Raw genomic sequence first — 12,639 nt, 5'->3', positions numbered from 1 at the left:
AAGTGCTCACATTATAGTTCACAAGGACCCCCGTTCAAGCCCCTGGTCCCCACTTGCAGGGGGGGAATGCTTCAGAGTGGTGAAGCAAGGCTGCAGGTGTCTCTCTGTCTCTCTCCCACTTGCTATCTTCCCCTCCCCTCTCAATTCTCTCTGTCTCTAATGATAAATAATTTTTTAAAAAAGATTTTAAAAAGAACTCAGACTTAGATGAGACTTACAAACTGTGATTTGACTTATAAAAAATCCAGTTTGTAGAGTTCCTGAACATAATTATCCCATCAAGTGAATCCGCCTTGACCAAATAAGCTGGTAGGAACCTAGGAGACATGGCAATATTCTTTAAAGGCTGACTTTTGTACAAATTGTTGGAAAACTTTAGTTTTTTTTTTCCCCTTATCTGTAATTTGATTATCACAGGCTGAAAATGACTAAAATTTAGTGACAAAAATTTTAGTGGTAAAAGTAAAATAGGTCCAAAAGTAGTTACAAAGCAAAATGTGTCATTTCTGTAATTTACATAACAGTTTGGTGTCTGAGTTTCAGGTCTGGGTTCTGAAATCCAGGTGCATCAAATTAGCCAGTATTGTAGAGAAGAGATTGGGGCAGGGCCTGTTTCAGGAATGTAATTTAGAATGTTATTTAGAATAGCTCATGTAAACAGATGGCGTTCAGTGAGAAGATCTGTTAAAAATGATTCCTGAAATGACTGAAATCCTGAAGCATTTAGTATTTAGCCTGTAGAATTAAAAGTGAACACAAGTCATAGGTTCACAAATCTTATCCTGCCAGTATGCTTCAGAGAATAAAAAATAAATCTCACTCGTTCGTTCGTTCGTTCGTTCATTCATTCATTCATTCATTCATTCAATGAGTCCATTTACTCAGAGTTATTTGCATGCCAATGGTACGCATGGTGGTTCCAATCGAGCATTACTCTTAATAGACCTTATAATCCAAGGGTGGAAAGAAACCAATGGAAATATACAAACCAGTGCAGAGTTTGCACTGTGTGCAGCTTGCCGTGGACTGGGGTTTGCAGTGCCATAAAGTCTGGTTCTTCTAAGAGTAATTCGGGGAGTCTGAGAAAGCTTCCTTGATGCAGAGGTGTGTCTTTTGAGAACTTGCGGTGTGTAAAGAGGGCCGAGAAGAGTTTGTAGCAACGAGGATGTTGTAAAAACCCGACGGTCTGTCTTGAATACAGAGTTGGGGGGGGGGCATTAAGGAGCTTTCTCTTTACCGTACAAAGTTGTTTTTTTTTTTTTTTAATAATCTTGAATACCCACTCATTTATTCAGTGGAATTATTTTATCACTTGCTTTGTTCTAAATTTCTTAGATGTTATAAATTCAAGGAATTTCATGAACAAGATAATAACGTTCTTTTTAGTTTAAAAAAAATTAAACCGATAAGCAATGCTTGCCTTTTTTTTTTTTTTTTCCCCTAAATAAAGTAAAGCTGGCTTCTTGATTTTGGAAGTTGTTCATCAGTTATATAGTAGTGGACCGCATTAGGATTCTATTTTAAAAGGACCCTAGGGGAGGAGGGTGAGCAGGAGGTGGGGAGGGTGTTGAGGACCCAGTGCATGATGGGAGAGAGGGCCAAAGGTCGGGGTGGGAATGGTGCTCAGACACCTATCAATGAAGGTGAAAAGCTGTGCCAGCAATACCATAAGCATTACACCCCCCCCCCCCCCCCCCCGTAAAATTATTATTTTCACTAGAGTACTGTTCAGCTCTGGTTTATGGTGGTGTAGGGGACTAAACCCAGGACTTCCGGAGCCTCAGGCATGAGAGTCTCTTTGCATAACCATGATGCTATCTACCCTGCCCTGGAAAAAAGGTTTTATCTTAATTTTGTTCTCTTTCATAATTCCCAGGACTGCTCTATTATGTTTTCCTTAGCATTTCAGTAGAAATTGTTCGTGTAGATCCACTAAAAAACTCCATTAATGTTTTAATTCTGTTGGGAAACTTACTGGGCTTTTACTTAACCAAACCTACCTACCTTCTATTTAACTGTGCAGCACACCAATTGAAGAATCGAGACAGAGGAGTTTGGGGTGGAGTATGTGTGAAAGATGACATTTCTGAGTAATGGAAACCAAGATGTCAGAGATTAATTTGACACTTTCTACACTTTAGAAAACCACCTCCCCATTCCTTTTTCATGTTTCCTCACTGTTACTCCTCATAGGTTTTTCATGTGACTTAAAACAGTCTTGTTTAATCCCCCATGACAAGACGTTCAAATATGAGTGGAAATACACTAAATTTTAATTGAGATTTGTGTAATACTGGTATGTCATCAGATTCTGTCAGTTAAGAGCATGATACACAAATGATTCACTTCATTGTGTTCCACTTCACTGTGCTTTACAGACACTGATTTTCTTTTTTAAATTTATTTATAAAATAAAAAATATCGACAAGACCATAGGATAAGAAGGGTATAATTCCCACCACCAGAGTTCCATATCCCACCGCCTCACCTGAAAGCTTTCCTATTCTTTATCTCTCTGGAGATAAATATGGACCCAGGATCATTGTGGGGAGCCGAAGGTGGAAGGTCTGGCTTCTGTAATTGCTTCTCCACTGAACATGGACATTGGCAGGTGGGTCCATACCCCCAGCCTGTTCCTGTTTTTTCCTAGTTGAGCAGGGCTCTGGAGTGGTGGGGTTCCAGGACACATTGATGAGATCTTCTGCCCAGGCAAGTCAGGTTGACATCATGGTAGCGTTTGCAACTTAATAGCTGAAAAGCATTAAGATATAAGCGCAGGCTGCGCAAAGCGCAAGGACCGGCGGAAGGATCCCGGTTCGAGCCCCCAGCTCCCCACCTGCAGGGGAGTCGCTTCACAGGTGGTGAAGCAGGTCTGCAGGTGTCTGTCTTCCTCTCCCCCTTTCTGTCTTCCCCTCCTCTCTCCATTTCTCTCTGTCCTATCCAACAACAACGACATCAATAACAACAGTAATAACTACAACAAGGGGAATAAATAAATATTTTTAAAAAGAAGTGAAAAAAGATATAAAGCAGAACAAATTATTTAATAGGAACCTAAAGGCAAGGATATCTCAGAAGAGATTTGGGGTCTCCACTTCGGAAAAAGCTAGTAGGTCTATTTTAGGTCTGTTCCCAGGGGCCTATGACCTTACTAGTTTTTGCCTGAGCCTGACAGCTAACATGCAGGTGGACCCAAGGTTATTGTCTGGGGAGATGGTGTCAGAGTTGGAAATAGGACTAGAAATCTGGATCAGGGAAGAGAGTAGCTCCCAAATATGGGGAAAGTGTATAAATATCGTTCACTGTAAATTCCATCGATCTGATAAGGGGCCCATATTCAGCACAGGAGCCTGTGTAACCCCTGCATCCCTGTCAGTCTGAGCTCGAGTTTCATGGTCATAGCTAGGAACATTCTAGGCTTCTTTCTCTTTTTTAATTTTTTTATTTATGTATTTATTGGATATAAAGAGAAATCAAGAGAAGAGAAGGAGATAAAGAGGGGGAGAGAAAGATAATCTACAGTCTTGCTTGACCACCGAAAAGCTTCATCCCCCCTGCAGGTGAGGACCAGGAGCTTGAACCTGGAACCTTGCAGATTGTAGCATGTGTATTCCATCAGGTGTGCTACTGCTAGCCCTGATACTGTTTTTTTTTTCCCCCTAAAGATCCTCCAGCAGCAAAAATAATCCAAAAACCCCTGTATACATATGACTTGCTAGAGGCTTAAATAATGGTTAGTACGTATTTCCAATTGAATGGTTTTTTTTTATTATCTTTATTTATTTATTGGATAGAGACAGTTAGAAATGGAGAAGGGGAGACAGAGAGGAAGGGAGACAGAGACACCTGCAGCCCTGCTTCACCACTCGCAAAGCTTTCCCCCTGCAGGTGGGGACCTGGGGCTGGAACCTGGGTCCTTGCACACTGTAGCATGTGTGCTCAACCAGGCGCGCCACCACCCGGCCCCTAATTGAATGTTTTTAAGTTAAGATTGGTACTTTTTCTTTTAAAGATAGAATGCAACCTCGTAGTTAATAGAATGCAGTATCGTGTCAGCAAGAGGAAGCCAGGTTCATGTGACTGGTTTTATAGCCGTGATCTTGAACTAAGCCCACAGTGTCTTTGGGATGAGCCAGCAGTTTGACTCTGATTTATGCTCCATGTATATTTTAAAATTTACTCAATTTATTTCTGGGTATTTTTATAGGTTTTTTTTTCCCCCTTATTTGATTTCCATTTCTAGTTATTTTTTATACCATCACCCCCAGAATACCTCTTCCCACTATTTTATCAACCATTTCTTTTTCTTTATTGCACTGCTATTATTCCATTTTCAAGATAGTATTGAATAATGATTGTTCTAGTAGACATCTCTTTCTAGTGTCTCATATTCACTTACATGGATTTAATATTTTGTCATCTAGATTACCATGTGCAAGGACGTGAGTTTGAGCCCCGGGGAGCCACTTGGGAGCGCACCTGCAAGGAGATAGTAGCTTCATGGTTGGTGAAGTGGTGCTGTGGTCTCCTTCTCTCTCCTATCCGCTGTCTAGAGAAAAGAAGAGCCATTGGGGACAGTAGAGTTGTGCAAGCACTAAGCCCCAGCAAGAATAGAGTGTGTGCACGCACACACACACGCACTCGGTGATGCATGTTTTTTTGGCCAGGTCTAGTTAATTTCCTTTCGGAGTTTTTGATTCATTTCTCCTTCCTCTCAGTTTTCTTGCCATTAGGGTTATTGCGGGGGCGGGGGCTCGATGCATGTACGGCAAGTCTACCTGCTTCTGGCAGTCATGTTTCTCTTCCTTCTTTCAGACAGAGACAGAGAAATGGAGAGGGGAGAAGATAGAGAGAAAGGGAGATACCTGTAGTACTGCTCCACTGCTCGTGAAACTGGAGACTGGGCAGACGGTGGACTGAAGCAGGAATTTGGGCCGTGCTTATGCAAGGATCCCTTCTGTGTATAGGTATTAGTATTGTTTGTCATGTCAAATTACTCCGGTAATTTTTGAGGGAATGGTGTCTAACACTTAATTCACTCCTAGCTATGGTGGAAGCCTGTCAGGATTATGCTTTGTGCTTAACAAAGCAAGATTTGTAGCCTGGCGGAGTGGATAAAGTATTGGACTGTAATATGATCTATTTTCATCTTTTTATGTAGATGTTGATCTGACGTCAGTTTGTAAAGTGAATTTTGCTCCTCAGTATCTGACCCATAGTAAACGTGTAAGGAGAATTCTTCGGTGAACACAAGACAGCAGAAGCATGCTGTGTGCTGTCCTTTCCTCTGCTCGCCCCTCACAATGCCTTACGTACAGTAGATGCCCAGTTCTGCAAGTTATCATGAACAGGCTGAGGACATTCTTGTAGTCTAGAAAATGATGATCATTCTGGCCTCGTAACTCTACTGTAATGTCCACATCGGGCCTTCTTAATATAAAAATTGGGGCTGGTTTTTCTGTGAGGAAATAGCATTCTGCACCATTGTGCTTTATAGTTGTAGAAATAAACAGGGGATTCTAACAAGTCACATTTGCACTCCAAATATATCTTGTATTTTATAAGATGTCTGCGTATTTCCTCACTGGAGCTTTCTGACACTCTGTGCAGATTGGACAATTCTCTTTCAGTTTTTTTTTTTTTTACTTTATCGTTTATTCATTTATTTGATAGAGACAGAAAGAAACTTGAGAGGGAGAAACACCTACAACACTGCTTCACTGACCGTGAAGCTTCCCCTGTAGGTGGGGACGGGGGCTTCAATCTGGGTCCTTGAGCATTGTACCATGTCTGCTCTACCAGGTGTGCCTGGTCCCTTGGACAGTTATTATTTTTTTAATATTTATTTATTCCCTTTTGTTGCCCTTGTTTTATTATTGTAGTTATTGTTGTTATTGATACCGTTGTTGTTGGATAGGACAGAGCGAAATGGAGAGAGGAGGGGAAGACAGAGAGAGGGAGAGAAAGACAGACACCTACAGACCTGCTTCACCGCCTGTGAAGCGACTCCCTGCAGGTGGGGAGCTGGAGGCTCGAACCGGGATCCTTACGCCGGTCCTTGGATTTTGCGCCACGTGCGCTTAACCCGCTGCTACCGCCCGACTCCCAGACAGTTGTTTTTTTTATATAGTGAGTGTGAATGACCAGATACTCAGTGAGCAGTGAAACAGGGCCGGAGTGCAGGTCTCCCTCAGAATAGTCGTGCACATGTGAGAAAGGAACCCCTACTTTGTCATCTGAACTTTGCCGAGGAATTCCGGAGTTGCGTATGAGGCTCATATTTTATAAATTGATTTGTTCAGTGAGTGATTGATTGATTGATTAGAAATTAAGTCCACAGTTTTTTTTATTTAGTTTGGTTTCACTTAAAGGTTTTCTTTTTTATGCCACGTCTTTCAGTGATCTCAGATGATTTTCTGAAATTAGTTGGAAGCTTACTTATTTAAAAAGATAGCAAGGTAGAACAAGAAAAAAAAAGCGACAAAGTAATTGTCTGAGGAGGTGAATTACTAAGAAAGAGGCAGCAGGGAAATTGTAGGTAAGGATGGAAAGGTTAGGCTAATAATTCTTAATATCGAAACAGTTTATTACACTTGGAATTATACATTTATAAGTTAAATAATCAGACTATGGCGTGGGGAGAGTTAGGGGAGTCCTGAGGATCTTAAAATGATGGTTGCCTTTGGGTCATCGTATCTGACCTGTTTGGTGGCAATGGCTTGCTCCTCTTCTGTGTCAGTCCTAAAAGGACTGTTGGTATTTTCATCATCAGTGGTTTTTAGTGTGGTTTGTCTGTTTTACCAGAGCTTCACTCAGCTTTGGCTAATGTTGGTGCAGAGAACTGAACCTGGGACCTCTGAGCTGCCAGCAGGAAAAATCTCTTTGCATCATGCCTAGGCCCAGCCGTCAGTAGATACCAGGGTTATTACTGGCCTTACAGATCAGCTGAAAAGTGTTTCCTTCTTTAGTTTTGGATGAGTTGGTATATAGTTGATGTTAAACATTGAAAGAATTGGTTGAATTCACCTTTGAAGTCATCTGGTCTTAAATTTTCTTTGTGAATTTTTAAGATGACTTAATTCAATAGCTTACTTGAATACATCTATTCAGATTTTTTCTTTTTCCTTTTTTTATTGGGGAATGAATGTTTTACATTCAACAGTAAGTACAATAGTTTGTACATGTATAACATTCCCCAGTTTCCCATTTAACAATACAAGCCCCACTAGGGCCTCTGAGTCAGATATTTACAGCTTTTTGTTTTGCTAGTATTATTGCTTTTATGGCGAGAGAATATTTGAGTTCTATCACTGATGACCCCACAATTTTTAATTATTTATAACTTTCAAGTATAAAAAGGTACATTTTGTAGAAGATTTGAAAAAGAGAATACTGAGGGTTTTTTTTGTAATCAGTTCTTTCTAATTATTTCAGAGTGTAAAAATGTAACTTACTTGCCTAAGAACATGGATATTTACAGCCGCTTACTTTTTGCTAAAGTTGCACTTTCTTGATACTTTTAATTTTTCCTCACAGATTCTCTGATAAAAAGCTTTGAAAAATTTGTGAAAATTAATTCTGTAACACTGATTAATATAATGAGTGTGTGATTTGGGGCATTCGCCTGACACCTCACGACCTCAGTGTCATCACCAGTAAAACAGCGCGGTACTATTTCAGAGTCGTTAAGGAAACTGATGAATCTTCCCAGTGAAGTGCCCAGTGTGTAGGAAAATGACTTGCAAATCATTTTGCACTTACTATTATTCAGAGCTGTTGACACATGACTGAGATTTTATGTGAATTATTTTTGTCAGCAATAAGGAGAACTCACCATGCCACCCAAGCTCTTTTACTTTGTGCGGCCGGTGGAACCTAACTGGCAAATAATCACTCTGAGTGAAGGAAGAGCATTTTCAGTTTGGCTCTGATCTTAGCACAGCTTTCTCTGTGAAGTTCTATCTGTCCCCTTCAAATTTTTTTCTCTCATCACTACCAAATTCTTGTGTAACTGATTCTTTCAGTTTCAGTTCCATATATGCATGTATATATTTGACCATTTTCCCTCAAGTCCCTAGATTTAACACGTTGGGATCGTTTTTGGTCAGTTTCTTAGAACTGTACGATGTAATGTACCAGAAGCATTTGCATTTATCCCCTTGCTATTTGCACTGACTTCCGACACTTCTGGTTTCCCTAAGCCATAGCCATACGCCGGCCGTCGTGTTTTGTCCTCGAGAATATGTTCAGTGTTTTGTTTTTCCTGTGCTGCTCATTTCTCCTGGGAGTAGCTCCGACTGTTTCAATACTGACTGAATACTCCTCCTTTGAAATCCTTGGTCTTGGTTTTCCCATGTGCGTCTCAGCTCTTCATCCCATGGAGAAGTCATTTCTCCTTTTCCTGAATGTTAGTTTTAAAAGATTGACCATCTGCTACTTATTATGGCAGATGGAGTTTTCAGATACTGCCATCAGCAAACCTTGCAGTCACCCAGCGCCCCCCCCCCTCATGAAAAGAACTTATACAAAAAAGAGGGGGGGAATCTCCAGATCCTCAGAGGACAAGGAGTGGTGTTAGTTTTCCCTGTAGGGGTGTTTCTCAGAGACTGTTTCCATCTAGAGTGGATGAAGAATGGTTTGCTTTGCTATTAATCTTACCGGAAAACTTGAATGCGATTCGTGCGACTTTCAAAAGAAACAGTCAAGCCGAGACCTCTAGGGGGCAGCCCAACACAGCAAGTTTTGATTCTTCTCGCTAAATAAGCCATCCACTTACTTTCTGAGGTAGTTTTAAACTTCAGCTGCTTCCTATGTGGATCTTTGAAAAAATGCAAGCGGCTGTTAATTATAAACTTATTTGGCATGTATATTTTAAAATAATTGTCATAGGTAGGAATGGGAACTTTTTGAAGCAATTGGTTTGCTGGTTTTTTTTAAGCTGTAGTTAAAGTCAGATATTTGCTAGGACCTTTAAAACATGTTCTTGTATTTATTAGAAAATTATGCATGAAATCTGATGGCAAATATACATAATTAATTGTGAGAGAAATCAAAGTATGTCATTAATGGTGTTACCTCAAGCCTACTATACAAGTGTTCAAGGAAGTGGGTGTTTTCTTAGTGATAATTTGTTACACTAAGCTTACTTCTTACATCTCGTATTTTCAAGGTTGAAGAATTTCTGATGATTAAACTACGGACAAATATTAGCTAATGTTCCAACACTTTATCCCATGCAGATAGTACTTTAAATAGGTCTCACTTTGTCTTCACTAAAGTGTTTGAAGCTAAGTGCTGGTACTGTCCTCATTGTCTGTGTATGATAATCAAGATACAAGTGGGTTATTGAAACTTGCCCGTTGGACACAGAGCCGCTATCTTAGTCATTGTTTTTCTTGTCTGATATACTGGTAAACCTATCACTTTTATTTTCTTACTTCTCTCTTTTTTTTTATTGTAACTTTCTGTTTGAGACTGTTTTCCAGTTTTCACAAACACCAAGCTTATTACTCCACCCTTTTTGTTACTTCCTGCTTTAATTTTTTTTTCTTCTAATAGAGAAAACTGCATGGACAAAAAGTAAAAACATAATATCCTCCCTTTAGGTTGAAGAGATGAAGCAGATAGCTAGAATCTTGTGGTTTCCCTTTTGTAATTTGCAGAATGTTCTATTTCCAACTACTACTTTAGCAATTTTTGGTGATCACATTAAACATGAGCTCAAACTAGGGACAGAATGAATTCCACTTTAGGGTAATTAAATACCTTGTTTTAAGAGAAATGGCTGAAATAAGATGTTCTTAATTATTTCACTAAACAGGATGTTTAAACTCCATCCACAGAGAAAGTTTTGGTGGTGGTAGGAGAGTGTTTTATTATAATATTCTAAAATACCTTACTCTAAATTATTAGGGGGTGTGTGTGTTTTCTCTCCTTTTAATAGATTTACCTCCTTAATGCCTCTTTGAAAATATGGATAGAGTTCAGTCTCCCTAGAGTGCAATTTGAACTTTGACAAGAGCTTAGATTAAATGTGAGGTGGCTTTAAAGGTTCCAGCTGTTAGCTAAATGAAAATAGAGCTGTGTCACACTTAAGTACTCAGTCGTATTTACATCACAAAATACGATCAAAGTATATACCACTACTAAGAAAATATTTTTAGATCAGATTTAATCTTCAGTTGATTATTTGTTTATTAGGGCGCCTCAGAATCAGCTTCTTAAAAGTATCAGCAGCTGAGCACTGTGTGCCAAACGTGCAGTCCTGTGCCCTGGGACTATGTGCCAAACATGTGGTCCTGTGCCTTGGGACTAGCCGGTATCGCTACTCTGATGGCTTCCATTCTTCTCCTCTCCCCTTGGCTGTCATGGACTCTGTGTCCTAATTTCCTGCAGGGACAGTAAGGTCTTGGCAGTTGCAAGCCTCCACTTTTCCCCCTGTCTAAAGAGTATTCATTCCTTCAGCCTTATTCAGAAGGATCTTGGTGACACAAATTGATCTTTTTTGTGACACTCACATTTCTCTTTCAGTCCCTTTTCTTTCCACAGAATGCCCACACCCTGAAATAATATACTGTAGAGTGTCATTTGTTCTCTCTACAATTTCATGGTGCAAGACAATTTGCTTACTCACTTATCTATTTCAATAATGAAAACTACCTTCTGATTTTTTTCTGTTCTTCTCATAAGTGATTTTCATATAACATGCCAGAACACACAACACCTGTCTCTTAAGAGCAGAATTACTAGGCTTTGATTCTTGGTAGTGGTTCCTTCTTTTGGGTAAATATGACAGTTGACTTTTGGTTTAGTTACTCATATTTTTAAAATAATTACTTACTAATAATTTCAAATAAGTAACATGCAGAATGATCATATGGGAATTTACATGTGTAGAAAAAACCAGTGTAAATTTCTCTTTAATCTACAATATGCTTCTTTATTTCTGGTCTGAGTTTGAAAAAAAAAAATGTTTGGCACTTTATAGCTTAGTATTGGAATTTTTTATGAAGTATTGTTCTTCAACTATTAGATCACTTACCTTGGAATTTTTTTTATTCTTCTCATAGGTGTGTGTTCATTGAGGCATACTTGGCTTATGTAATATTAGTTTAACTTCTGTTTTTAGTTTTAAAGGTTTTATGATGTAATTTTTGCTTCATAATATATAGATTCTTTTAAAAGACAAGTGCCAGGGCAGTTTTATAAATACAGATAGGTGTGTGTGTGTGTACACATGTGGAGTATATTGTCATCTCTAGATATAAATACAAGTTTGAAACATTTTAAATCTTCAGTGTAATTTCTTGTACAGACTGTTATATAAAATAGTGATTTTCAGGTAAGTATAATTATCCAGTTACATTATTTTACTTTGCTAACTTGGAACATTTTAAATATTTCCTTTTTTAATATTTCTTATTATTAGTGATCTGGTGTTGGTTTACAAAGTTATAAGATTGCAGGGGTATAGTTTCACACTATATATATGTGCATGCAACTCACCGCACCCACCACCAAAGTAAATACCTTGGAATTTTTACAGAATAACTTGTCTTCATCAGGCTTTACCTCTCAGAAGGCTGCTTTCTGAAAGGCTGTAAATTTAAGGGAAAATGAATGCTGGTTCAAAGAGCCACTGTCAGAGTGTGCTACTGAGAGGAGCTGGGAGTAGAGAGATGCCTCTGCCAGTGGGGTTATGACTGGGCACAGTTCAGTTCTCAGCACTGAACCTCCATTCAGGAACTGTACTCGAACATTCATCTCCCCTGGGTGTGATTGCTTCAGGAAAGCAGCGTGTCTGCCTATGTTTGTCGTCACACAATTGTGTGCAAAATTGAAGTTCATTTAAATTGTACTATTTGTGAAATTATGTGTGTATTAAGGAGAGAATTTCAAATGATTATTGGGTTCACTGATGGATTTCCATTTCAGGTGTTGGGCTGAGTTAATGTGTGTGAAACTTTGAGAAATCAAACTAGTGCATGTTACCTGTCACTGAACTTCATTTAACCCTGCTCCCTGCCATATTAAACTTCAAACATATCATCATAAATGCAGTTGAAGTGTAGAGATTCGACTTGTATTGAACATAATGCAGCTGTAGAAGTGACTCAGTGGGTAGAATGTGGAGGTGGCATGGGCACGGAGTCCTCTGTTCAGTTCCCAGCACTGCACATGCCAGACTAGAGTGCTTATAGTCCTTTTTTTAATTGCCACCAGGGTTATTACTAGGGCTTGGTGCCTGCACTACAAATCCACTCTTCCCAACGGCTGGTTTTCTTTTTCCCTCCCCTCCCTTCCTTCCCTTCCTTATGTATGTATGTATGTATTTTTTAATTAGAACAGAAAGAAATTGAGAGGGGGAGAAAGAGAGAGAGGCACCTGCAGACCTGCTTCATCACTCATGAAGCAAGATACCCCCTGCAGGTGGGGAGCGGGACTCAAACCTGGATTCTTGCGCTTGGTAACATGTGCATTTAAGCAGATGTGTCACAGCCCAGCCCCTAAAATAAATGTCTAAATATGTCTTCAGAGTTGAAGAGTCTAGAATTCACTGCAGTGCTTCTTGACCTCGTACTGATTCAACTTTTTCAAAGCACAGATAAGAAGGATGTTGGTCATCTTTGTGTGTGGGAG

The 12,639-nt window shown here is 39.5% G+C and overlaps 1 protein-coding gene across 6 annotated transcripts in view; it reads left to right on the top strand.

Annotated features, from left to right (window-relative positions):
* The window catches only part of ATG5 (autophagy related 5), a 100,488-nt gene that overhangs the window by 56,781 nt on the left and 31,068 nt on the right, over positions 1 to 12,639 (top strand). The window contains exon 7 of one of the 6 annotated variants that reach the window (XM_060190696.1): positions 4,816 to 4,935. The exons of the other annotated variants lie outside the window; for them this stretch is intronic. Within the exon in view, the coding sequence (XP_060046679.1) occupies positions 4,816 to 4,920 (105 nt within the window). The 3' untranslated portion in view covers positions 4,921 to 4,935. Of the gene's footprint in view, positions 1 to 4,815; positions 4,936 to 12,639 lie in introns of those variants that run through there. 6 annotated transcript variants of the gene reach the window in all.

This window comes from Erinaceus europaeus, chromosome 4 (genome assembly GCF_950295315.1).
Source record: "Erinaceus europaeus chromosome 4, mEriEur2.1, whole genome shotgun sequence".
Lineage (NCBI taxonomy): Eukaryota > Metazoa > Chordata > Mammalia > Eulipotyphla > Erinaceidae > Erinaceus > Erinaceus europaeus.
This window is presented reverse-complemented; position numbering and strand designations above follow the sequence as displayed.